Here is a 27,380-nt window from a genome sequence, read left to right as displayed (position 1 = left end):
TGGACAAGTAATATTGCCTGTCTGTGCCTCAGTTTCCCCGCCTGGGGTGCGGAGAATCAGATGCAGCAGTGTGTAAACGCCCTCCATTTAGCGCTGGGTACTAAGTGCATTCTGGTTCCCTTCCCTAATCCCAGTAGTGGGTTGGCTTTTGGGTGCTGGCCATCCTGTTTTTGAGATTCATGCATGGTGACATATGGATTGTAGAGCAGTCGTGTCCTGGAAGGCAGGCCCAGTCGTGCTGCCATGAATGGACACACGGGTGTGGGCCCCCTGTACAGGTGGGCTGTTTTGAATACAGAACGTCTGACCGGTTCCTGGCTATGTCACCGGACAGGACATCTTAAGTCTGTCAGAGGAGGGAAGTGGATATACCTGCCTCACACTGTGAGGTCCTTGTGAGGAGCGCAGCTGGTCATTCTCGTGAGCCTTAGCCCAGTGCCTGGCACGCAGGGAGTGCACGAGAAATGATGTTAGCTTACGTAGGAGCTGCTCTTATGAATGATGATAAAATAAGGCTTCTTTTTTTATTTATTTATTTGAGAAGAGAGCATGAGCTGGGGGAGGAGCAGAGGGAGAGGGAGAAGCAGACTCTGCACTGAACATGGAACCTGACATGGGGCTCGATCTCATGACCCCAAGATCATGACCTGAGCCAAACCTAAGAGTTGGACAGTGAACCGACTGAGCCACCCAGGTATCCCAACAAATACATTTCAATACAATTTAATAACCGCTTTGTAAAAACAAAACAAAAAAACCCATCAAATTCAGGTTGTGTTTCTTAGCACCAGCCATGTGGGAGGTTCAGTCCTCACTGCAACACTGTTGGCATTTTCCAGATGAGGAAACCAGATGTCCCAAGAAGTTGTGAATGTCGTTCATGTGAACACAGCCGACTAGTAGAGGTAGCCCCATCTCCGAGTTCATATCTTAATGCCAAGCCCAGGACGACTCCTTTTTTTTTTTTTAATTATTTTTAATTACATGGAGTGGAAGAAAGCCTTATTCCTTCAGAAAGTATTGCTTTAGACAGAAGTCTCTGTTTACTGATACTTGGAAAACAAAACCAAAAAAAGTAATATTTCTTCTTTTCTGTGGACAACATCTCTTATTCTGTTAGGATGGTCAAGGACAGGCAACCATGTGTCCTTCCTGCACCCAGGAGCGGGGCCGCCTTGCCGGGGGCTCTGGCTTGGCTTTGGTTACTGAGTTTGCTGCTATGGTGCTGGTTCGGGTGCTGGAGCTGGGTGCTTACTGGAAACAGCTTTCTGAAGAAATGACTCTTTCTGGGTGCCTGGGTGGCTCAGCCAGTTAAGCATCTGCCTTTGGCTCAGGTCATGACCCCGGGGTCCTGGGATCGAGCCCTACATCAGGCTCCCTGCTCCGTGGGGAGTCTGCTTCTCCCTCTCCCTCTGCCTCCCTCTCTCTGTCTCTCATGAATAAATAAATAAAATCTTTAAAAAAAAAATAGAAGTGACTCTTTCCACAGTGATGTTCTCAGCATGAGAACTCGTGGGGTCTCCAATGGGGCCGTTTGCTATTGGATCTGTCCTGCCTGTCCAAACACAGGGGCCCGATTCTGCTTTCTGTGAGCTGAGAGCATGGTGGTTATCTGTGTGCACATGTGTCTTTCCATGAATAACGTACCCCAGAAAGAGCACTCAGCTTCGAGTTGTCTGTTACATTTAGACCCGGACTCAGAGCGGAGTCCAATGCACACCAGCCCGGCAGCACGCACCCACTACCTTTCAAGGCCAAGGTGGGGTTTTGATCTTAAGGGCTTTGAGCCGGGAGCTCAGTCTCGGCTGGCGCCACACAAAACGGGAAGCACCAGGGCAGTGGCTCCGTGCGGTCTGTCAGCCAGGCAGCCATGCTTTTGACCTTGCTGTGGGTTACAGGACACAAACCTGAGAAGGAATCTGTTTATCATGTGGGGATTCGTACTATCCTTGACAGTCTGCAGTGAGCAAGATGGATGATCTGCCAAATCGGTCCCTTGCATGGGTGAATCAGGGCAAATTTACAGTACAATTTCTTTGCTGCTTCAGATACAAAAATAACATTTGCTGGGTTTTATATCCAGTTGTATGATGACCTGGAGGTGAGCAGAGAGAAGAAATCCGATTTGTAGGATTCATATTGCCTTAAAGATTTATATGGATCATTTCTGCTGTTTACGCCTATCTCTTTTACATCTTTCACAAACCAGTGGGTTGTGGTTTTTTTTAAGCCAGATCTTTGAGGTTGAGGACACAGGTTTATGTGATGGTGGGACTCTGTTCCTGCTTAGGACAATAAACGGGTTTATCGGTTGAGTTGCAGTTTTATTTGGGATTTTATCTTTCTAGGTATTTATATGAAAGAGCCCTTGTATTCGGAATACATTTCCCATCCTCTTGAGTTCAGAGTAGGCTCTTATCCTGCATATGATATGTCCAGGAAAGGATACCCCATGTCTATGGCCATTTGAAATTCAGTCATCACTCAGGGTTAACATTTTGTTTCATCAGGTAGTGAGTATTTTGAGAGGGGGGCGCCCGTGTGTGCTGATGTTCCGTGAGTGGCCTGCTTTCTGAGGCATATCATCTCTCTAGGGCCAGAGAACCCACGTGATGACACCTGGCCTGGCCCCTCACACATGGTGCCGTGCGGTCTTACCATGTACCCTGCTTGATGGGGGGGCCGGGGAGGGGTGGGGGGAGACCATACCAGACACCAAGCCATCGGCAGATTTTTACCTCATGGGTAGGACCACGGTGCTAAATCACTCTGCACTTTCCTTCCGGACACAGCCTTTCTCTGTATCTGGTAATTAGGACATGGCTAAAGCCTTTATTCCAGACATCCCAAAACTAAAATGGATGCTGGGTTTCACAGGTGATGCTGACAGGGAGACCAGAAGGGACTGCTCCCCAACAGAGCACGGGGTGGCACTCCCCCCTGGGCACCTGCGATGGGACAGAGACCCTTCTTAAGAAGGGAGAGCGTGGAGACCTGGCTGCCACCCTGGCCCCATCTCTCCTGGCAGTGGCCACAGCATGGGTGGCATAGATAAACAGAGCTCCGCCTTCAGACGCGCGTCCTGGGGTTTGATGGGGAACAGAGTGGGTGCTCCTCTTCTGTCGGTTCCCTCCAGCTGGGTGCTATGGAGCCCTCCGGGGTCACAGCAAGAACCCACATGGAGTCCCGGGACTGAGTCCTGCCCCCCCTCCCCCGGTGGGGCCAGCCGCCGAGGCCTTTAGGTCTCCTCTTCGAGCTTCTCCATAACCATGGTGGCCACGCCCTGTGGGCAGCCCTCGTTTAAAAGAACCCACCCATTCATTTTGTTCTGGAAATTATGGACAGAATAAATCTGCAAATTATAATTTAGCCAAGGTCCTTCTGAATTAGGGAATGAGGGGGGCCCGTCGGAAGAAATCACGACTGTGCGAGCCCGTGGTTCATAGGACAGCGGTTTCTCAACAGAATGCCCTTACATTGGGCCTTCAGAAACCTTTCGTTTAACCCCCGAGTTTTTCTTCTCTTGCTGTTTAAACAACAAAATAAAAGAACATGTTTTATTTTCTAAGACAGAACATTAGCGGGTTCTCCCAGCCTTAGAACCATAGCTGCCATGCTGTATGCTTGCAAGGGCATTTCACTGATACTTCCTAGGTAAGGAAGGTAGACGTGCGCCCTGAAAGACAGCTCTTTTCAGCCCCAGATTGTCGTGTGCTTTAATTACAGAAAGCACTCCAAAGACCTCTGCTAGCTGTAGCCCTGCACCCGAGTCACCGATGAGCTCTAGTGAATCCGTCAAGAGTTTGACTGAGCTGGTCCAACAGCCCTGTCCCCCCATTGAGACGAGTAAGGATGGCAAACCACCAGAGCCCAGCGACCCACCCGCCTCAGACTCCCAGCCCGCCACCCCTCTGCCTCTTTCCGGACACTCGGCCCTCAGCATCCAAGAGCTGGTAGCGATGTCTCCAGAGCTGGACACCTACGGCATCACCAAGAGAGTCAAGGAGGTGCTGACAGACAACAATCTCGGTAGGTTCCCTCCCCGGCTGCCAAGTCGGGGGCGGCAGGTTGCTTCCTGTTGGTTTCTGGAGGGATGGGTGGAGGGCACTCAGGCTGAGCCAGCCAACGGGTTTAAACGTTGATAAGCTACCTCTAAGAACATACAGTGCCGTCCGGCTTTGAACACGAGCGCTCCTGAGGGCGGTCAGCCCCGGCCTGCTCCTGCCCCGCCCATGGCGCCCCCACTGGGACCTCTTAGCGGATACCCATACGGCTGGAGCGGACTCAGGCCAGCCGCTGAGACCGCCTGACTGGGGCATGCCCGGTGGAACTCCCAGTCCTCGAGGGCTCCAGCTCTGGGCCCGAGCAGCGTCAGCCCAGCCCATCCCATGGCATGTTGGGAGGGTCCCCAGACTGGGTTCATATCCCAGTTCTTCCTCTTGCTCTGTCCATCATCCTGAGCAAGCTACTCTCAGAGCCTCCCCTGTACCTCTGGGACAGCAGTGCCCAACTTGGGCCTGTGAGTAGCAGCACCCTGCCCGGCAGCTAATAGTCCATTATTGTCCCCACCTCCTGCCTGATGATGCCGGCTCCCTTCCCCAGGCCCTCCACTGGGAGGCAGTAGAGAGCCCCTATGGAACTGAGTTCACCACTCCTCCCTCGAGGGTTCACCGCAAACCCAGGCCCTTAGCTTTGCGCATGCCCCACCCGAGGCGACTCTCCCCTGAGGGCTCTGTGGCACAGTCAGTAGCTGTGACTCTAGGAATATTAGAGCATTTGGTCATTTTAAACCTTTGTGCTCCTGTGGTTCAGTACTGACCACATGGGGTTCTCCAGGCTTGGCCACCCAGAGACTGGAAACAGCCACTCCCCAAACACTTAACGCAGGCCTTGAACTCACAACCCTGAGATCGAGACCTGAGCTGAGATCATGAGTCAGACGCTTCACCGACTAAGCCATCCAGGTGCCCCAATTCCCCCAAACACTTCTGTCCTCACTTCCCAAGTACAGATGTCAATTAAGGAGCACTGTTCTGTGCGGTGCATGTTACGACAACCCTGAAGAGTGGCTGGAATTTGCAGAGGGGCCTTGCATGTCTGTTTTTCCCAGGGGATAGGAAAAGAAGGGAGTAGCAGTGAAGTGAATTCCAGGGAAGTGTGTGTGGTGACTTCACAGCGCGGAAGCTCGGCGGCCAGCTTGCCCGGTTAAGGTCCTCCACCCCAGTGCTTGCACAAAACAGAACAAGAGAAAAAGTAATGTCAATTGAGAATGTTTTTAATTAAGTTAATTCAAAGAAATAAAAATTTAGCTGTTGATTTTTTTAAATGGCTGCAAAGTCCAGCATGTTCATCAATGATTGAAATACGTAGGGGTTCCTAGACACAGGTCATCCCCTACCTTACAGTCTTATCACGAGTCCAGAGAAGCAGGCCCGATAGATTATTGCTGCCCACTCCCTTATAGGAAGTGTCGTTTCTGTAATCATGGGCAAGCAGCTGAAGAAAACTCCTTTTAAACCACTGAGAAGGGGCGCCTGGGTGGCTCAGTCGGCTAAGCATCTGCCTTGGGCTCAGGTCACGGTCTCAGGGTCCTGGGATCGAGTCCCGCATCGGGCTCCCCACTCAGCAGGGAGTCTACTTCTCGCTCTCACTCTGCCTCAGTGCACTCTGTCTCTCTCTCTCTCAAATAAATAAAATTTTTTTAAAAATAGATAAATAAGCTCCTGAGAAGTTGCAAGATCGCAGCTGTGAGGTCCTAACATTAAAATCTCATCCTTGGCATTCCCATCCCTGTTTCCATCCTTGCTGGAGTTCTGGCTGGCGTTGGTCCTGTGCCACCACAGTAGAACCCCACTGGCCTGTAGAACTCCCATTTTCAAATGCTGTGAAGCACAGAATCAGGGGTGAAACTTACCACACCAGAGAGAGAGAGGACTTCCTCCTCTCGGAGCAGGAACTTCCGGAAGAGCTCCCTGGCGGCGCCGCCATGGAGCTGAGAAGCCGTCTCAGTGGCTGCTGTAGCTGGTCTTACCTTCTCCAGGGAAGAAGCTGCCTCCCCTGCTGGGGTCTCTCAGTGGAGTAATGGGCACGGAGGGGGCCAAATTATAGCTGAATTATGCAGCTGTAAGGCCAGGCATCCTCTTCACTTCTGACTTGAGATCTTGAGGTGTTCATAGGTCAGTCTCTTGAAATCATAAGCAGAGTGCGTGTGTGCGCACATTTTATCGGGTAAGGGTCAATAGCTTCCTTCAGGTTCTCAAGTAGGTCCATGACCCAAAAACGATTGAGAGCCACTGCTATGAAACCTCTAGAAGTAATAAAAATTCCCAAGAATATTCATATGATTTCCTCTCCTCCCCCACCCACAACAAGGTGGGTCAAGCAAGTAGTAACCAGCTGTTTATTACATCTCTCACTTTCCTGAACATAGCGAGCTCCTTGGAACGAAATGAGATTCATTTGCCAGGTTCAGAATTAGATAAAATTTATTTAAAACAACCACAACAAAAATCTGGTAAGGATTTAGGATGTTTATAGGCTAAACTAAGACTTTGAAATGCAGGGAACCACAGGTTTACAAAATCGGTAAATGTATCTGTAAGTTAAAATGACTGATGCCAAGGGCACCTGGGTGGCTCAGTTGGTTAAGCGACTGCCTTCGGCTCAGGTCATGATCCTGGAGTCCCGGGATCGAGTCCCACATCGGGCTCCCTGCTCAGCTTCTCCCTCTCCCACTCCCCCCTCTTGTGCGCGCTCTCTCTCTCTCAATTCTCTTTCTCAAATAAATAAATAAAATCTTAAAAAAAAAATGACTGATGCAAAAAAAAAATTCTCAAAATCCAAAGCTTTCCGTGCAGTAAATTTCAACTTGAAGCCTGGCTTTTTACAAGGAGGTGCTCTGCCATTTCTCACACCTGCCCTATGGGCACAGGTGGTGGTGTTTCTCGCAGGCGGTGGGCGTGAGCCTGTCTGTCATCCACGGTCATCCTGCCACGGAGGGGCAGAGCTGCTCTGGGCCCGGGGGTCATGTTCCCTACACTCTGTGGCACCAAACACTGGCCTGTCTGATCCCAGTCTCCATTTCCACCTAATAAGTCCTTTCATTCACGTTCTCCCATCTGGTCGCTCAGGTTGTCCCTGATTCTCATTTGCGCCTTCAAAAGTGCCGGCCCCTCTTAACCTGCTGCTGAATGGCTCTCAGAGAAGAGACATTTTCTTTTTAAGCCTCTGACGAACATGGCCATCCTGGGGCCGCTCTGCTCTCCAGAGCAGAATTCCCTCTGATCAGCCTGGGGAGCAGGCTGCCCACCACGGCCTCGGAGAAAAGGCATCGAGGAAGGGGTTTTGATCCCCTTTGAGCTCCAGTCAGCAGAGGCAGCTTAGACTGCGGGAATAGACTTTCGAATTGGAAATGGCCTGCTTTTCAGAAAAACAGAGCTGAGGGGCTCTTTCTCCTTCTCTTTCCTGCTGTGACCTTGGGTCAAGTGGCCTGTTTTCTCAGCAAGACCGGATAACCTTGCTAATCGTGAAAGGAGCCAGACAGCCCTGTGGTTTGAGGTTGTATAAGAGAGGGCTCCCCGTGTGCTACTTAACCTCCTGAGCTTGGGTGAGGGATTAACCACCTCTGATAAGCGCTGCAGGTGTGTTATCCAGGCCTCAGTACATCCAAAGCCTGGAGGCTTTTTTGAGAGAAACGTTGTCGTGTGCCCACAGAATGCGGGAGTAATAGTGACTCCATCATCGGAGTTTGTCACAAGTCTGGTTGAAGAAATGCTTCTTTTAAAAAAAAAAAAGATTTTATTTATTTGAGAGAGAGAGAGAGCAAGCACGAGCAGGAGAGAGAGGGAGAAGGAGAGAGACTCTCAAGCGGACCCTGCGCCGAGTGCAGAGCCCAACATGGGGCTCGATCCCACAACCTCGAGATCACGACCTAAGCCAAAACCAAGAGTCGGCCCCTTAACCAACTGAGCCACCCAGGTCACCCCTGAAGAAATGCTTCTAGAAAGTGCTTGCTCCGAGGCAGCCCCCGGCTGGCCAGACTCTAGGGCTTCAGACCCCGTGTCTGACTTTAACATTGGCTCATACTTGTCCTTCCAGATCCCTCGGTCTCCGTCGTAATGTCTCTCTCGGTTCTGTTTTCTCACCAGGTCAGCGCTTATTTGGGGAGACCATCTTAGGGCTCACCCAAGGCTCCGTCTCCGACCTCCTTGCTCGCCCAAAGCCCTGGCACAAGCTTAGTCTGAAGGGACGGGAGCCCTTTGTCCGGATGCAGCTATGGCTGAATGACCCCAACAACGTGGAGAAGCTGATGGACATGAAACGCATGGAAAAGAAAGGTAAGCCCCACTGTCCACTCTGGCCAGTTGCCTTCTTATCTACAAATGCACCGTTTCTTTTGAAGCCTCTATGCAGAGCTGGTGAGAGACACTGATCTGTGGTCAGGCAGGGCAAAGGGATTTTTGACAATCATCAATTGACGAGGACCTACGAGGACTGGGAAGATTTGTGACTTTTTCTCCCCAGCGGACTGAACCCAAAAACATTTTGGCGTGGGGGGAGCGGCACCCGGACAGTTCCTTATAGTCACCCTGGCGGTCACTGTACCCTTTTTCTTCTTTAAGGCCACCAAGAGGTGAACATCACAGCACTCGGTGGTGGTGGCCCATTTGTTTATTGTCTCTGTCTTGGCGGGTATGTGGGCAGTTTGTCTCGTGAACGTGTTCCACGTGCCAGGGACTTCCGTATTGTATCTTATTGGCGAGATCATTCAATAAACACATTTGTAGATAAGGAAAACTCGGGTTTAGAGAAGTTGGGCACCTCCATTAAGGTCACCCAGCCTGGAAAACAGAAGAGCGAATTCCTGCAGAGCAGGTCTCTCTCGCTGTTACCTTATGGTCTGTGGGGCTCTGCAGGACTCAGCCCCCTTGAGGGCCAAGTGCGGCTCTTCTTTCTGTATGCCTCTGCAGCCCTCTCAAATGCTGACCGGCCTTCTTCGGGCACCTTGGTGGTGCAAAGTAATATCTGCTCTGTCCCCTGGTTTGCACTCCTACCTGTGGCTCTTCGCTCGTGGGTCCTCCACTCAGAGGGCACAGTGCTGTAGCTCACGGAGTGGCCAAATCAGAATCCCTTAGATCTGGAGGTGATGCACCACCCACTCGTGTGGCCGGGGCACGTCTGAGCCAGGGGCTGGGCACGGAGCCCGGGCCTGCATCCTCCAAGTTGACCAAGAGAGCCTGCTGCTCACGGCCGGCCTGGTGGCACTGTTGTCACCCAGCCAGGGCAAGGGCCAGAGCTCCAGGAGGAAGTGAGCATCTCTGGTGTCTCCTCCGAGAGCTCCGTGGGGTCAGGCCTCCTGTTCGCCAGGTGCTGTGCTGAGACCTCACACAGTCCCCCCCGCCCCCCAGCTCTGTCCAGTGTAGGCACATTCTCCGGGAAAGGTGAGGCTCTGGCGTTATGAGACTTGCCTGGTATCAACCACTGGCAGAAGGAGAGAGCAGGAATCCAGAATCACAGGCTGGCTGACTCTGGAGCCAGTGCTTCTGATGTGTGTTGTGCTCCCTTATGCTCGGAGCCTGCCACCCTGGGACCTGTGGGCCCACACAGCGGCCTTCCACCACACACAGGGCCCTCCGGTGGACTTCGGCCTGCCCTCCGGGGTATAGACGGAGGCCCTGACACAGTCCACAGCCCTTTGGGCGGCCACAGATGCCTGGTGCCACATCACCCCCAAAAGTTTTTTCATTTTCTACCTTGGGAAATTTCAAACCAAAAAGCAGAACGGTACCATGAACCCAGTATATCCATTACCGAGTTTCAGCGGTTATCAGTGCCCACCCAAGCGATGTGAAAGCTTTCTGCACACTGGCAAAAGGCAGTGCCTGCCTCCTTGAGCTCCCTGGGAGCCCCCCCTTGGCCAGCCCTCCGAGGCCACCCCCTGAGCAGCCCCCCATGGCTGCAGGCATCAGGAGAGGGACAGCCCTGGTTCTGTCACCCCCTGGTATGTTTCTCCTCGGAGGCCACTAGAAAAGGACCCTTGCCCCCACAAGTAGATCTTTGGGGGCTTCTTAGGCCTCTGCTCCTCCAGCACGGGCTCTGGGCGCCATCTTGTGTTTCAAGAGAGTTACTGTTTCCACCGAGCCCAGGCCCCTCCTCACATCCATCCCAAGGTCCCTAAAAGCAGCTGTGGGCCCACTGTCTTCTCCCTCCCTCTAGCAGGGCTGCTCACTCGAGGAGCCTGCCCCAGACACACCAGTGGGTGAGCCGGAGTATAGCGCTTCCTGTGATGTCTGCCCGATGGGAGCGGTCAGCTGGACACACTGGGCTGGGTTCTTTCTGGCCACTGACTGTATCATATTCATTCTCTTTGGGGGAAGATTTGCCTTCTCCACTGTGTTCCTAGATATAATCCTAAAATGGCAAGTTAGTTAAGTCACTGCCTGGCCTAAGTTTCTGCCTCTGTAGAATGAGGCTGCTCATGCAGACTTCTCCAGGTTGTGAGCATCAGAAAGAACATGCCGAGCGTAGCAACCAGCACACATAACTGCTCAGCAAATGAGTTTTTAAAATAAGCTGGGTTCCTTTAAAATAGATGAAAGCCCGTCGTGCTCCCAGTCTAGACCACACCGGGTGATCCCACGTGCTCTCTGCTTCCTTCTCTTCCTAAACGAAAGCTTTGCATGCTTCTCCCGTTAGCTCGAACGTTTTGTTGCTCTCCTTCCTTCTTCCTGTCCTCTAAACATTTTGTGTCCACCCTGGTCTGCCTTCTGCTTTCTGTCCCTTTATGAGATGGCCCTTGAACCAACCTGTTCACACAGCCCTCGGCCCCCAGACGCACGCGCACAACGCACGCACGTACCGCCTGGGCTAGCTCGTGGGCTCCTCTGACCACCCATAGTCCTCTCCTGTGACGTTTATTTGTGACCCGAATGTGAGGGCTGCCGCAGGGCTGGGGCCCTGGCCACCATCAGGCAGGACAGAGCAGGCAGCAGGGCCCAGAGTAGACGTAGGTCAGACGTACCAGCTATGTGACCCGAGGCAGATCGTCTCACTCTGGCCTTCGGTGTCTGCATCTGTACAGCGGGACGGTCATGGTCCCTCTCACGGGGCGTAACTGGGAGGATCGCTTGACAGATCTTGGCCCTACTGCTGCAGCCGCTCTTCCTCCCCACCTGCTGCTTGAATCACATAATGCTACGTCCCATTTTCCATCCGTTTTAAGAAGTTTTAAGGGATTTTCAGACCATATTCCAAGCTAACCCACTAGAAAGCTCACTGTGGAGGACTTATTTGCTGGAGGGGTTAGGGTTAGGGGTTAGGGGTTAGGGTTAGGGGTTAGGGGTTAGGGGTTAGGGTTAGGGTCCCATGCTTTGCCCTATCATTTTGCCATCTGGTGCCCTTGCCTCCTTCTGCCAACATCCCAGACTCCTCGATCCATCACTCCAGGGTGCTCTGGCCATCGTCCGAGACAGACTTCTCTCTCTCCAGCTTCCCATTCCCCATCCCCTGCAAATCCCAGCCCTGGATTAGTGCTCCGCCGGCTCTCTCCACCCGTCCTCCTTGGCTTCTGGGACCTGAGCATCCCAGCTCTAGGTGGGTTGGAGCTGCCTCAGATTTGGGGCTCCAGCTTCGGCGGGGTCCCCTGCTCTTCTCCCCACCCCTGCCCCCCCTCCTGCACCCCGCTCAGGACTCCGTCTCCATCACTTCAGATCACCTCTGCTCCTGCCTCCCTCCTCCTCAGGAGAACGCAGGCCCCCAGCTTCCCCACCTCAGCCCCTGGCAGCTTGTCTGCACCTCCACCCCACCGCCCCCGCCCGTCCTGCCTCCCGCTGCACCTGCAGCGATCCTCTCTCCCACCTGTACCACCAGCTCTCTCCCCTCGGCTGTGGAAACACTGTCAGCTCGCTCTCATCTTTAAATCCGCCCTCAGCCCTGGATTTCCCTTCTAGAAGCCATCCTGTCTCGCTGTTCTTTTACATTTGGGCGTCTTAACATAAGAACTCGTGCTCACTGCCTTCACCTCCTCACCTCCCGTTGAGTACTCCGCCCACTGCCGCCGGGCTTCTCCCACAGCGACACTGCACCTGTTCACCACAGTCCCCAGTTCTGTCCTAACCGCTAAAGCCAGAGGGCCTCCTGGGGGCTCGTCAGACTCTGCAGCACTGACGCTGTTGCTCGGCTCTCCTCACTCTCCCTTTGCTCCCACGGTTGTCTCCTGGTTTTCCTCCTGTCCCTGGATCCCTCGTAGCTGCTGCTTTCCGGGGGTACCTCTGCCCGTGGGTGTGCCACAGGGCTCCATTCTCAGCCCTGGTCTTTCTCCTCGACGGCATAGACTGCAACCATTGGTCCAAAATTCTTCTCTCTAGCCCAGACCATTCTTCTGAGCTGCCTACCTACCAGTCCCGCTGCCTCCAGGACATCTCCCTGTGGGCGACCCAGAGACACCGGCGCCCCTGCTCATCTCCCAGCCTGAGACCAGGGGGCTCCTCCGCTCCCCTCTCCTCAGTCCCTCAGGAGTCCGTCCCCCTGTCCTGTCAGCTCTGGCCCCTGCCACTTCCACGCCCTCTGCTTTCCTCCAACCCCTCCGCCATCTCCCCAGTTCCGATCTTTATCATTCTTACCTCCTAACTGAGGGCCCTCCTGCCAGTCCTCCCATCCAGTGCGTCCTCAGCAGCAGCCAGAGCAGTCTTCCCAAAACGCGTAGAACTGCTCATACCAGTCCTCTAACTAAAGCCTCTTCACTTCTTCCCACTGCGCTTAAGGTCAAGTCCAAACTTGCGGCCTACCCAGACCCTGCCTGTCTCTCCAGCTCCTGCATCCCCCTCCACACCCCTTGTGCACGTACGCGTACGCGCACACACACTCTGGAACTGTGCCGTCTCGTGCCCCTGGGTCTTTGCACACGCTTGTCCCACTTTTTGAAACAGCCTCCTACCATCTTCTACCTCATCACCTATTTTTTCTGGTTAATCACTCCTTGGCCTTCAGAAGCCTCCCTTGACCCCTCCCCAGGCGTTCCCTTAGTGCCTCCCTCCATGATCCCCCGTGCTTGCCTCCCTCACTGCGCTCTACGGGGGTCACCTGTATACTTCCCTGCATCCCCCACTAAGCCGTTTGGCAGGGACAGCCGGCAACCCGGCGGTACAGCAGAGCGGGTCCTTGATGAGTGTGTGCTGGGTTTCCGAATGGTTCTAGTCCAAGTGTTTTGAGACACTCTTTGGAAGAGCAGGGCAGAACAGCTAGCTACCACGGTCTACACAAAAGTCATTGTGAGCCAACGGGGCACCGTGGTGCTCTGGGGGGGGGGGGGGTCGGGGGCTTGGGCAGATCTCCCAGTGGGGCCCACAGCTCATTCCGATCTCTCTTCCTCCCTCAGCATACATGAAGCGGCGGCACAGCTCAGTCAGCGACAGCCAGCCCTGCGAGCCCCCCTCCGTTGGCATTGACTACAGCCAGGGCGCCAGCCCCCAGCCCCAGCACCAGCTGAAGAAACCCCGAGTGGTGCTGGCTCCCGAAGAGAAAGAGGCTCTGAAACGAGCTTATCAGCAAAAGCCATACCCGTCACCAAAAACCATCGAAGAACTCGCCACCCAGCTCAACTTGAAAACCAGCACCGTCATCAACTGGTTCCACAATTACAGGTACGGTCCGGCTCTTGGCCCAGGAAATCAGGGCTCTGAGAGAGCGCGCCATCAGCCCTTGGGAAGCGGCTGGTCTGTCCCACACATGGTGGCCATGAACACTGCACAGGGATGGTGGTCTGGGGACTTGACCCTGACCGGCTGGGGACTAAAAGCTTGGTGTTTGGTCGGTTAGTTGGCTTTTTATGTTTCATTGGAGTTTTTAACTCCCGAGATGTAGGGTCACGTGGTTAGAGACACTCCATGTCTGCTGTGGCCAGGAAGACAGTTATCACTTAGTAAGAGAGAACGTAGGCATCCATGGTCCCATAGCAGTGAAGGTTTCTTCGTGGAGACCCGAGGGGTCTTGTACAGCATTATCTTCCAAATGAGTTTGATTAGTTTTGTAGTTAAATAAATTGAGTCAAGTTAATGAAGATTTATTGAGCATCTACTAGATCTCCAGACACTGAGCCAAGTGTTTTAATCAGCACCGTCCCACTTGATCTTCACAGTCATTTAAGGGACATAGTTCTACCTGCATTTTACAGGTGGAAAACCTAACACTCCAAGGGGTTAAGTAACGGACCGAGGTGAAAGGGCCTAGTGCTCTCCCGTAGAACGAAGCAGACTGGGGTAAAATGTTTGGATGAGCTCATGAAAATCCACTGACACATAATGGCTTGTTGACCATAGCTGTAATCCAGACTTCCTCTGCTAGAAACCGGGACGTCCCAGTGGCCTGATGGGCATGCCTTCTTCTTTAATGCCCTGGAAGTGACTGTCAGTTGCTCGTTCTCATTAAAATGTCCTTTTCTCTAGGGCTCAACAGAACTGGGGCAGGTGCTCCTGGTTCTACCCGGGTGACAAGTACACATGCGTAGCCAGTGCAGGCGGAGCCCTCCTGGTTACTTGCCTCAGACAAGTTGTGGGCAGCAGAATATCCCGGATAGCCGGGGGCCGCAGGGAGTCGTGTCTCCGACTGGACCCTGCCTTATCTGTTAGGCTCTGCTGCAGTTTCCCAAGTGGCCCGGCAACCCCACCCCCATCTCCCAGTGCTGAGCAAAGTGGGAGGTTTTAAAATATTAGACGGGACCCGAAATAATACCTTGACTGCTGATGAAAGCTAAGTTCGCATTTGTAGCTTAGCGTGAGAGCAAACAGCCCTGCTGCCTGACCCCTTGGAGCCAGGCAAGTTTATCCATTCCCATGTGCGGGCTGGCCCCCGTGAGGGCAAAGAAAGTACACGAGCTGAGCACCACCAGCTTATTCATCCTAAATTTACGGATGAGCTAAAACCAGAGGCAGACCGAGGCTAACAGGTGCGATAATGGAGCTCACTCTACAAGGAAGGAAACTTCAAGAACAGTAGTCAAAGGAAATGAAGGAGAATGAATGGGAACCCGGGCAGAGGTTCCCCAGAGCCCCCCCACCCCTTGCCAGGTGTTGTGCAATCCCATTTTCACTTTCTAGACACAGAGGTGCATTTGAATATGTACTTTCGAGTCTTCTGCAGGCTGTGTCCATTTAAGTGTGGTAACTCGAGATGACTGAGTAAAGTTGCTACCAGTTATACAAAGCATCTCGAGAAACCATTTCCCCTGGCCCCGCTGGGGTCACCTTTTTCCCCAGATCTCACCTGCAGGCCTCAGCTGAATGGCGGTCACTGCCCCCTGGCCAGGGCAAGTGCTCTCCAGGCTTCTCAGCTTCTGTCACTCATCTTGCCGACAACCATGGGAATGCCCGGCCCATCACAGGTGGTCAGCCACTCACTGGAAGAGGCCCCATGTGTGCATTTAGCATGAGCAAATTCAGCCATATGCGACAAAAGTAAAGGGGGAAGGGAAGAGAAGAGGAGGAGCAACTTAGCAAAGCAGCTCAGATCCAGGTCTAGAGGAGATGCTCAGAACTTAGCAAAGCAGCTCAGATCCAGGTCTAGAGGAGATGCTCAGTAAATGTTTTCTTTCAAAATTAACCACAACAAAGCAGGCTGGGCTAAGACAGATGGAAGAACCAAGGGCAGAGATTTGTTTCAGCTGCAGAGATCTGGAAAAATACCCTGGAAGACGTGTGAGATGTGCAGGGTCTTGAACAAAGAACTGAAAAGAATTTTTGTTGTTGTTGTTAAGATTTTATTTGAGAAAGAGCACAAGCAGGGAAGAGGGAGAAGCAGGCTCCACTGCTCCCCTGATGCGGGGCTCGATCCCAGGACCCTCGATCATGACCTAAGCGGAAGGCAGATGCTTAAACCGACTGAGCCACCCAGGCGCCCCTGAAAAGGATTTTATAAGCCACAAAATAGGTCAGATGAGAAGTGAACACTAGGTCATTCAGAATTGGCATAAAGCCCAAAGAATTGAAGTCACTTGGTCACCCAGGAGGCAGAATGCAGAGCAGAGAGTGAGTGCTCCCTCCATGGCTTTAGCTCTTCCAACTAAATGCTTCGAACGGAGACCAGCTTAGCCTGGTAGACCCTCCAGAGCCTCGTGTAAGGACTGGCACACATGCACTGAATTCCTCAGGGAAGAGAGAGTTTCTTATGTTCTGCGGGAGTTAGACAGGAGAAGTAGATTTTTTTTTTCTCCTGCCCCACCGGAACCCACAGGGAGTAATGGGGAAGGGGGGGATCAATTTTTAGCCCCATCAAAAAATACAATTTTACTTCCTCTTATCTTTTCACCCTCAGGGAAGTACAAGTAACTTAGGGTGACCATTTACCCAGGAGCAGGGCCTGGAATGCCAGAACAGACTATCTAGCACAGGACACCTGGTCTCCTCCTAGAAGAACAGGTCCACCCAATAGAAACTCTTCCAAGCCCTAAATACCATGGCATCCTGCAAACCTTGTGTGACTTGTTTGAAAACCAGATCTGTTCCTGGGACCTGATCTTTCTAGATCAGAAGGTAATATTTTTCATGGACATGGAGACAAATCTAGACTAAGAAGGATGATGTCTCCTGTCAGTTGAGCATATGGTATGTGCCAGGCACTGAGCCAGGAGCATTACAGATGTGTCATCTCATTAGATCCTCGGATGAGCTGCTGAGGGTGGCAGCCAGGATGCCAGGCCCCAGGCGTGAAGTTGTCCCTTCCCTCCCCCCAGCCCTTTTACCTCAGCCTTAGCAACCTAACAGCAGGAATTCTGTCATTCAAAAGGCAGGTGGAGGGTCTGAGTAGTCCCCTTTTTTTCTGGGTCTACTTTGTGTCCTGTATTATACATTAATATTTTATTCTTAACGTCTCTGCAAGGAAAGATGCTATTCTCCACATTTTTCAGATAAGAAATCTGAAGCTCAAAACTGTTCAGGACCTTTTTTCCAAGCTCTATAGCTAGTAAGTTTACAAAGCCAGATTTCAAACCCAGGTTGGCTTGGTTCCATAAAGCCTGTGCTCTGTTCTGGGCCAGTCTGCCCCCGGGACTCAGAGTTAGTACCTGGTAGACCTGTGGCCTGCCGGTCTAGCCTCCCACCTCCCCAGCCAGGGTGGGATGAGGACTAGGTGTTTGCCCAGCTGGCATTCTTGGCTGCCAAGGGGCTTGAAAGGCAGCAGAGTAGGCTTGCCGTCTCACAGCACAGTGCCCAGGAGCCTATTAACAAAGGCTTGCATTTCATGGGCCCTTATGGTAGCCCCAGAGAAGGAGGAGAGAGTCTTCTGTTACCCCAGGCAACTTCAGGGTGTGGGGGGGCTTTAGGACCTCACCCTGTAGCTCTCACTCAGAAACATCCTCAGGACAAGGGACAGGGCTCAGACTGTGCAGGGAGCAAATGATGGTTATGAACACATAACCACCACCAAGGGTTCTGACACACTAGACTGACAACTTTCTCCCTGGCTTCAGCACTCCCCACATCCAACACAAGGCCTGGCATATAGGGGGCTCTCAAAACATGTTACCTCTATTGGGGTCTATGTACTACAGAAAATATTTTTATTGCATGCCTAACCTAAGGGCTTTCGGCAGGCCCAGTTTCTGCAAGACAGTGGGCTTCATGCCAATTTACCTGAGGATACTTTTCCACTCACAGTTGGCACATTGATCAGAGGCTTTTCAGCTCTTTGGAATAACCATCCAGAGAGAGTTCTGATTGAGCCTAGTACTGTGAGCAGATGGAAGGAGAAACGCTGGCACAAAAACAGACTTAACAAGAGCCCTTTCTTGATGTCACCAAGGGCCCCCAAAACAGGGAAGGCCTGGGCCCATGTGTAGCTGTTTCCTTCAGACCCAACAAAGTAAGGGAGCACGCTCCCCGCTAGGGGGAACTCTCTGCTTGATTACAACATGCTTGACGTGTTGGAGCGCAGGTTTGGTCTCCTTCCTGCTTGATCAAAAGTGACCCTTCCCGGTCTTCTCCTCTTAGGGGAGGGAACTGGTTGAAACATAATTTCGTGGAACGCTGCGGGGGCCCCGACCCCTGACCTGTGGCTCAGAGCGCGGCGCTGAAGTTTCTCGCTTTGGGCAATGAGTATTGGTTCTCTCTTACGAAGTCCTGGTGAGGAAGCAGTGGTTCGCACCCCTCCTGCATTCCCACCTGTCAGTTCAGTCGGCGTGTATTGCTGTGTACCAAGCACCATGCCGGGCCCGGGGTGTGCGGAGAACGGGACCCGCCATCCACAACCTGCCGGGAGGCGCGGCAGGACGGGGATGGAGGGAACGTGCCATTAAACAAGTCACACTGGCGCGCGCCGTCCTCGTGGGGAAGAGGGGGCTGGCACCCACCCAAGGGGCGCCTCAGGCAAAGGCACGGAGTGTGGGAACCGGCGGGGCTGGGGGCTGGGGTGACAGACCGCCCCCCACCGCCAGCGGCCGCGCTCACGTCACCCCCCCCCCCACTTGTGTCTCGCAGGTCTCGGATCCGCAGAGAACTGTTCATTGAGGAGATTCAGGCCGGGAGCCAGGGCCAGGCCGGGGCCAGCGACTCCCCGTCGGCCCGAAGCAGCCGGGCGGCGCCCAGCTCGGAGGGCGACAGCTGCGACGGCGTGGAGGCCGCCGAGGGCCCGGGCGCCGCGGACGCCGAGGAGTCGGGCGGCCCCGCGGCCGCCGCCAAGTCTCAGGGAGGGCCGGCCGAGGCGGCCGCGGCCCCGGAGGAGCGGGAGGAGGCGCCCAGGCCGGCGGAGAAGGCGCAGCCGCCGCCCTCGGGGGCCCCAGCCCCGGACGACGCCGACGACGACGAGGGCCGGCCCCGGGCGCCCCCGCCGCCCCCGCCGCCCCCACCGCCGCCGCCGCCGCCGCCGCCGCCCGAGGGCCCCGCCGACGGCCCGGGGCCCGTGCCAAACCCCGCCGCCGCCGCCGCACCTGCGGCCGGGGAGGACGCCGCTACCTCAGCCGCCCCGCCGGCGGAGGGCCCCTGCCGGGCCCGGGACGGCGCCGACAGGAGTTCCGCTTTGCCAAGCACCAGCGCGCCGGCGGCCGCCCGCAGGGCCAGCTCGCTGCAGAGCCTCTTCGGCCTCCCGGAGGCGGCGGGCGCCAGGGACTCTCGAGACAACCCCTTGAGGAAGAAGAAGGCCGCGAACTTGAACAGCATAATCCACCGCCTGGAGAAGGCCGCCAGCCGGGAGGAGCCCATCGAATGGGAGTTCTGAGAGGGCGCCGCCCGCCCGTCCCGCCGAGCCGAGCCGGGCCGAGCCGAGTCTCGCCGAGCCGTGCCGAGTTTGGGCCAAGCTGGGCCGAACCAGGCCGAGCCGAGTCTGGCCGAGCTGGGCCGAGCCAACCCGGGCAGGGGCCGGGCCGGGCTGGGCCGGGCTGGGCAGAGGGGCGGGCGCCGACTCCGCGGCCTGGACCGTGTTGCGCACTTACCGCCCTGCGGGCCACAGGGCAAAATCGCCATAGGCCAAGGTGCATATAGAAAACAAAGGAGCATTAAGCCCAATCTATGTCGTGTTTTCAAGGAAGAAAACGGAAATGTGTAGTCGAGCTTTTTTGTACCCTGAAGTGTTTTTTTTATTGCCCTAAGTGATTTCCACAGGTTCTGGAATAACTCTTACAGCTTTGCCTTGCGCCCTCCTCTTTCGTGTGGGCTTTAAAAAAAAAAAAAAAAATCAAACCCACATATTAAAAGGGGGCTTTTTATCTGCCATCTAATGGCTTCAGAGCGATAATACACTATTATCTTCTTAAACCAGGAAAAAAAAGGGGGGGAGGGGGGATTTTTCAGAAAAATTAAAAAAGAAAGTTTTTGTAGCTGTTCAGTTGCCACTAAGAGATTGCACAGTCAAACCGACTCTAAACACACTAGTTTGGATTCCTAAATATTTTCAAGTAAAGAATCTTCTCGTTTGAAACTTTGAATTAAAATAAAACACATTTACTCCACATATTTTTTAACAAAAAGAAAAGTCACATCAGGAAACTATCTGATTTTGTGGTAGCTGACGTAGTGTTTTCTTGTACGTGAATAGAATCCTGACATGTAGTGCACATTGATCCATAGCTTTAACTGACTCTGGGCTTTTGCTGGCCAGGGTCTGTTTAATACACTCCATTCTAGGCCAAATCAGGACAAAAAGAAAAGATCCGAATCTAGGTATTTTATAATCTGCTTTTTAACCTCTAACCGCAGAGCACGCTGATCAGACCTCATATCTCGGAGGTTTAGGAGACAAGTTAGAACTGTAGCATGTCCCCGTTCATTCTGTTTAATTTATGGTGTCTACGTCTGTGTTAGCGCGTCTGCACACGTGCGAGCGTGTAAAGCAAGGAGGAAAGAGTGGGCCGCCGAGGTGGCAGCAGGCAGTTGGGGGGGGCCGCAGGGGCCCGGCCCGCGTGGGCAGCAGGCTTTCCTTGGCACAGAAGGCAGCACACCGCACAGCACTCTCCCGGGCGCCTGATGGACTGAGCCCCACCAGGGGCCGCTGCTCCCCGGGCCTGGGCAGGGCTCTCACGCACGCGTGCGCTCTCTCTCTCTCTCTCTCTCTCTCTCTCTCTCTCTCTGTCTCTCTCTTCCCACCACAAGCACTGAGGACTGTTGACGTCGTGGGAAGTTTCCTTCCCTGCAGAAGAGAGAACGTGGCAGTCTGGGCTCTGCTCCCACCCCTGTAGAGATGGCCCACACTCACACCAAAACGTTGTTGCTCTTCACTTCCAGACCAGACCATTCATTGGCCCTTCATTCATTCTGCCTCTTGGAACAGTTCTTTTATGCAGTCTAGGGCAGTCTAAGTACAAATCAGAAGTCTAACTTGTCTCTGATTCCTCCTGTTGTCTATGTGTATATGCGTGAGAATAGAGGTGGATGAGAGTGTGCGTGTGTGCGTGTGTGCAATTTTATACGTCTGTGTATTTTCTTAAGTACCTGTGCACACATAGAGTGCATTTACTGCCACCTTTTTTCAATAAGCTGTTTTATCAGTTACGGCTTCTACAAGTTTGCTAATTTAGACTCCTTTATTGCCATATCTTTAAACTAACAATAGATGATTTCGGTATATATATATATTTTTTTTTGCTTATTTATAGGTGCTGTATTTTATTATCTGATTGTTAGGAAGGGATGAAAGGGGCAAATATTCTTTAGAGGGATAGACTGCCGGCAGTATTGGGTATAATTTACAAGATGTAGTTGTCATACTGTATATTACTGATTGAAAACTTTTTGACCGTATTGTGTATCATTGAAACCTTTGTCTTAGGTCAACATCTTTGGATGGCATTTTAATGGTGCATTCATTATTTCTTAAGTTTAATTAATATTACCTTTTTTGATTTGGGGGGGGTGGGAGGGAGTTATAATTTTCAAGGTATGCTCCCGCTATTACACCTCAGTGTGCTTGTATTACTTAACTTGTAGGACTTTGACTGTAAGATGTGAAACCACATTTCTTGCATGATGTTTTAGGAATTATGTAGTTCATTTACAGTCTTTTAACCTGCAACCGCAGCACTTAGTTCAAGTTTTCACAAATTTAAGAGTCACTACACTAAAGACAATGCCTTTTCATGAATAAGAAGTTTTCAGAAGGCTCTAGGAGGCTGGGAGGCAGGCTGTTTGTCTTTTGATGGTCGTATCATCTCTGAACTTGATACCTGGTTCAGTGAGAAGAGAATTCAAAATGGAGGAGCTTAAGGGGAAACAGATCACCATCTGGCTCGATGCAGGTGCGTTAAGAAGAGCGAGTGTGCGTTAGTGACCCCCTAGGACAGTGAGTAGCAGAGCCCCTGACAGTACTGTGGTGTCCTCTCCACGAAAACCTCGAGGGAATTTTGTCATCGTGTGTGATGAATCTCTGAATATCTGATTTTCATTAGAATGAAAAGCAGGGAGTTAACCAGAAATATTAAGGGTAGTGTTTTAGTTTTAAAGGCATGACTGTTATTTACAAAGGTGTTCAATCCGAGGAAATGGAGAAAGTAGAGGTTTGGCCATCCTAGTGGCCAAATAGTAACAGTCTAAAACAGCCACTTTGGCTCTTCCAAGCGATTTAGTCCTTTTTGTTGGGTTTCGTTGGTTTGTTTGTGTTTTGCTTTGTTTTTTTAAACTAGGTTTTTGTTGATTTCCACTCTACCTTTTTTTGCCAGACTTACATCTGGGTGCTCGATACAATCAGTTGGTTAAAGTTTGCTTGCGGTTCTGTGTTTGTATTTTTTTCTCTATTTATTTTTTTTTTTTAAATTGTGATCCCAACCTGATGATCTTTTGTGTTAAGCTTTCACTGTCTGTAATACTTCTAAGAGCTGCCACTAAATAACAGAAACCTTTCAGGGGGTCGGGGGGGAGCGTTCCCCCCTCCTCGTTGCACCCCTCAGTTTGAGTGTAAGGGTTGATCTTTCATCTTGATAAGCAATATTCAAGTGCCTTGAACAGCATCCTCTCCGGGGGGCTTCCCTTCAGCTGGCTGGCATTCCAAGCAGTAGCTCCCACAGGCAGCCGACCTCCTCCTCTTTATGCTCCATCAGTTTAAAAAGCTGATTTGTACCTCTCCCCTGGGGAACACGGTTCCGTATAAAACACTAACACTTAATTACAAGCTCCATTATACCATTATACCATTTTAAATGGCTTCTTTTTGTTAATTGGAGGCAGTGTTCCTAACTTAAGGTTTTTGCCGTTACTTAGCTGGCTAAGTGGAGGCTCGGTATAAAATCAGTGTTCACGTTCAGCCTCCTGACCCTTGGGTCCTACCCACCCGCCCTTGTGGGGTATCTGAGGTGGAAGGTGCACGGGTTCTGTCCCAGACCTGGGCCCGCTCGCTTCCACCGCCTGGCTCCCAGGTGACCGCCAACCTTGAACTTCTGGATCAGTCGGGATGTCTGTGATTTCTGTCCGCCAGCCCGCCTGCCCTTTAGAAAGGATCACCACAGCCCGCTAGCTCGACTTGATTATTCTCAGAGCCGACCTGCGTGAGGAGTATCACCACCCGAGGTGGCTCGTGGGCAGCAGACTGTCCCGGGACGCAGGCTTGGGGAAGTCTCCAGGAAATGCCAGCATCTTGACTCGTATGACTACTATCAAACCACGGCCACTCTGTCTGTAAGAGTGACTGAGGCAAAAAGATGACAGTTGTGGCCTCCCTGCCCAGTGTCCTTGCTTTCGGCATCTTTGTTCTCTCCCCACTTAAAAACCATCCTGTCTGATGCGGACATTCAGGTCCGCTGGCTGGTGGTCCAGACCCAGAGAGCTACAGAGCTTTGTGTTGAGGGTTTCTCTGCGCTCTCCGTGGCCGTGAGAGATCCTCCCCATGGACTCCCCCGGGCCCGGGCCCAGCCAGCCGGCTCTAGGAGGAAGGAAACCCCTTGTCTGCCTCCCTGGCCCGAGCCACGTCAGCTCATTGCCCTAAGGTCGTTGCCCCAGTCACGCCCTAAGAGGTTGGGACAAGAGTCACACCCCCGCCCGCCACCCCCCCCCCCCCAGTCCCCCAGTCCAGGTACCTTCCCGGGGCAGGACTGGGTTTCTTTGTTCCTCCCGCAGCGGTGATCAATGAACTCTATTGACATTCTATGCAATGTTTCTCCTCCCTCCCATTTTAGAAACACCTCACTGAAGATAGCGGTGGGGCCCGGGGGGAGTAGATGCACGCCCGTCTGGGATGTGCGTGGCGTGAAACAGTGTTAGTGACTTACTCCATCTTGAGCTGGGGGACAACAGCCATTGCCTTAAATGCACTATGACAGGCGCCTCTTGACAGGCCTGTAAAAACAAAGAGTCTGCCCTTAGCCATCTCGAGCCCCCACTTTGGGAGGCCAGCAAGCCAGCCATGCGGGGGAGATGGAGCAAGGCGAGGTTCGGGCCTGCCACGGTGGGGGTGGCATGGTGGGCTGTTTGCCACGTCCCTTCAGGCAGGAGGTTTCCTCCCCTCCCTGGATGGCCTGCCTGTCGGCACCCTCCTCCCCATTTGTCCCCTTCTACCTCACTAATCTGTGCTCCCACTCGACGCTCCTCCTTCCCCCACTCCCATCAGAACTGCGAGGCACAAGTGGGCTCTTGGGGGGTGGGGGGGGGCGGAGAGTGCTAGAAGCGTGGCGTTCATGAGTGTGTCTGGGCCTGGTGGGCAGGCTTTCCTTCCCTCTTTTGTGAGCACAACATGGACAGACAGCTGTGCTCCGCGAGACACATGGAATTTTCTCTTGACTTCCACCTGTCTCTGACGCTCTGACGGCTGCTTCCCCTGCAGGCAGGGGCGGTCTCGGGCCTCAGAGGGCCCTGCTCTGGGCTGCCCCTAACTGGCCACGTGAGGACACTGCCCCAGGATTCCTACCCGGCGTCGGGGAACTCTGTCTTTGTCTCTGGCACAGGGAGGCCGTGATTTCAGCTCCATTGTGAGACCTCCTTTGGAAGCGTCTCGAGGCCGGGAGAGGAATTGGCGTTCTCCTGTCCGCAAACCCGGTTTTCAGTCACATGACTCTTCCCAAGAGTAGACCAGTTTCTATGCAGTGCAGGAAACAACCCCAGCTCCCAGAGCCACTGGTTAGACGTGGGTCCACCCTCTCTGGTGGCCAGAGTGTTCTGGTGGAAAAGAATTGGAAGTGGGAGCCTAAAGATTTGTGCCGTCATCGGGCGCTTGGGCATTTGTCAGGAAAAGCCCACGGTTAGAAATCCACCCCCCCCCCAGTGCTTTTGTGGTTTCGTGTGGGCCTTGGTGGCAACAGGGGAGCCTTTGTGACCCCCAAGGCAGAGCTCCCGCCCCAAGTGGCAAGATGGTGGCCTGGGCCTCCAATGTGACAGAGTTCCGTTTCCCGGTGCACTGAAAACGACCAGGAAACAAGTTCCCAAGGAAAGTTCCAGAAAGATCCAGCCTGTGAACCCTTAGAGATGTGCTGAAAGCAGGGGCCCAAACCCTCGGAGTGAATCAGGAAGGCAGAGGAGGGGCAAGGAGGGCAGTGAGCTGGGCAGGAAATGAGCCCCGCCTCCCCTCCAAAGATACTGTGACCACACTGTCAGTGGTATCTCCATTCTAATTTTTGCATGAAGTGACATTTAGCTTTAACAAGACATTTCCAAAGCGCCTAGTCTCCTCCGGAATGCTAACTTTAAAAGTTGGGCATTGTAGGCGAAGAATCCTAAAAAAGGCTAGCGAGAGAAAGGCATTAGGCTATGCATAAATGTGCACTTCCCCAACCCCCTGTTACTAACCTTTGAAAATAACTTTGAGTTGCTTTCCATGGGTCATTATAGTTTCTCCAATGATGTTAGGTATAGTCTGTGTTACTGTCATTTCCGTAGCGTTTAGGCTTTAATTTCTACCACAAAATATGCTATATGCTATGTATCAAGCTTTCTGTGATCAGAAAGGAAAGGTGCCTTATATCCCAATGTCACGGCTACATCCCTATGGAAAATAATCAGAAGCACAGTGTGTACGGAAGCGTTGGGACTTCCGTTGGTGAAACCAGACACCGTTCAGCAAGATGCATTGAAAAAGTGGCACGGGGCTACTTTTGTTTGAGAGTTCCTCTCCTTTTTCGTTTTTCCATCTTTTGCTTTGCTTTGCTTTCTTTGCTTTCTTTCCCTTTTTTTTTTCGTAGTTTGCTTTAAACAGAAAGCACTTAAGTAGATGACTATGTGTAAAAAGCTCTGTGCAATAGAAATCATTTTTCTTCATTTTTAAGAGATAATGTATTGCACACCAAATGAACTCAAAGTAAGCTTTAGACCAGGACGATTCAGGTTGTGGATGAGTATGTTCACTGTAGTTCCGTTTGTTCATGAACTGAAGGGAAAACAGACCTCCCCAGCTCCCCCCCCCCCCCCTTTTCTCAGCCTGCCTCTTGCTGACCACCGAGCTAGGTGTGCAGGGCCCACAGGCCCCGGGGCAGGAACCGCTGGCTGGGTGGCAGGGGGGTGGGGGCGGGTGGGGGGGGTGACTCAGCAGCTAAGAACCCTCCCGAGTGTGAGAACACAGCCATCCCTTCCAGCACTTAACCTTTTCTTGTTGAGATGGATTGACTGCTACTGACCTGCCAGTGTGCGTGAGGATAATTATAAAAGGATGTTTCCTTGAGAAGAAAAAAAAAAAAAAGTTTATTTCTATCTTCTTCTATTTATTGTTAGGTTAATCATTTAAGTTCTTATCAGGAGTGTATTGTTTTGTGTTGTTGTTGCTATAAATGCTTTTTGCTATCACTCCAGTGGTTACTGTCTTCGCCTCCTGCCCTCTCCCCCGCCCCCACACACACACCCCCCAAAAGAACCGAAGGGTCTGGGGATCGGACTGGGGGGCAGAGTGGGCTTCTCCAGCAGAATCAGACCTCTGGCTCCAGAGTAGCCACCCAAAAACTGGTGGTCTCCACATGTCCAACTGGATAAATGAGAGAGTTGAAGAACACTCATGTGAGGAGCTACAGAGACTTAGAAAAGCAAAGTTCAGTTCCCCAAAGCCTCCTAGAGCCTCTGGTAAGCCTTCTGGGTTCATGAAGTTTCAAGCGAGGCCTGGTCGGAGCGGGCGCAGTGGCCTCGTCGAGACCATGGCTTCCGAGGAAGAGAGTGGTTTCTTGCAAGGCTCGCGTGGGTTGCTCTGTTCTGTTGGCTTTTCTTGTCGTTGTTGTGGTTGTTTCCCTTGCATACAAAGTTGGGTCAGAACCATCTTGCGAAGCAACGGTGTTTCCGAGTCCGGCTGTGGCTTGAGGACCCTCGCCAGGGAGGTCGTGGGGGAGCCCTTTTCCCCCTCAATGTGGTGAAGCGTGGAGTGGGGGGAACGCGTTGCTTGCTAATCAGGTGTGAAGGTGAGGTGGGGCCAGCCTCCTGGGCCCAGGAGGTGGGGGCTCCCCGCGAGGCCAAGGTCCAGGTGGGGCCACACAGCCGCCCCACTCTCCGCCGCTCCCCGAGGGCCCCCCAACCCCCGCCTCGCTTTCCATGCCATGACTTCTTCCCCTTCTCTGAAATCGTTGGGGGTCCTGATCTTGTTCTCGTCTCTTTGAAAGAAAGCCCTCCGATGAAATCATCGGCCCCCATCCCTCCTCCCGCACCCCCCACCAAAGGGTTTTCATTTCTCTCGAATTAGTCTATGCATTTCTCTCTCTTGAGCCGTTTTCTGCCTCTTTCCTTGAGAAAACGGGCATCTCCTGTCCCACCGAGACCCCTCAGAAAATGCTGTGCATTTTGGAGACGTGAGGATTCATGCAAAAACTCTTACAGCATTTGAGAATAATTGGTCAGAAAATAGAAGTGGGGGGGGAAGGAAAAGTGGGTTTCCCCGCGTCCCTTTCCACTGAGACCTAGCTCTTTGCGATGTGCAATAACTACTTGCCATGAGAGCGGGTAGCGCCACGCTCCTGTCCAGACTACTAACACAGCACAAGACAAGCTCGCTCGCAGAGTGGCGGACTTCTT

The 27,380-nt window shown here is 52.8% G+C and overlaps 1 protein-coding gene across 7 annotated transcripts in view; it reads left to right on the top strand.

The window, feature by feature from the left end:
• Positions 1–27,380, top strand: part of CUX1 (cut like homeobox 1) — a 350,755-nt gene that overhangs the window by 306,080 nt on the left and 17,295 nt on the right. For 4 of the 7 annotated variants that reach the window (XM_027612894.2, XM_027612895.2, XM_027612893.2 and 1 more), the window contains exons 21-24: positions 3,727–4,029; positions 8,148–8,336; positions 13,376–13,640; positions 18,465–21,305. The exons of the other annotated variants lie outside the window; for them this stretch is intronic. In XM_027612894.2, the coding sequence (XP_027468695.1) occupies positions 3,727–4,029; positions 8,148–8,336; positions 13,376–13,640; positions 18,465–19,200 (1,493 nt within the window). In that variant the 3' untranslated portion in view covers positions 19,201–21,305. Of the gene's footprint in view, positions 1–3,726; positions 4,030–8,147; positions 8,337–13,375; positions 13,641–18,464; positions 21,306–27,380 lie in introns of those variants that run through there. 7 annotated transcript variants of the gene reach the window in all.

This window comes from Zalophus californianus, chromosome 10 (genome assembly GCF_009762305.2).
Source record: "Zalophus californianus isolate mZalCal1 chromosome 10, mZalCal1.pri.v2, whole genome shotgun sequence".
NCBI lineage: Eukaryota > Metazoa > Chordata > Mammalia > Carnivora > Otariidae > Zalophus > Zalophus californianus.
This window is presented reverse-complemented; position numbering and strand designations above follow the sequence as displayed.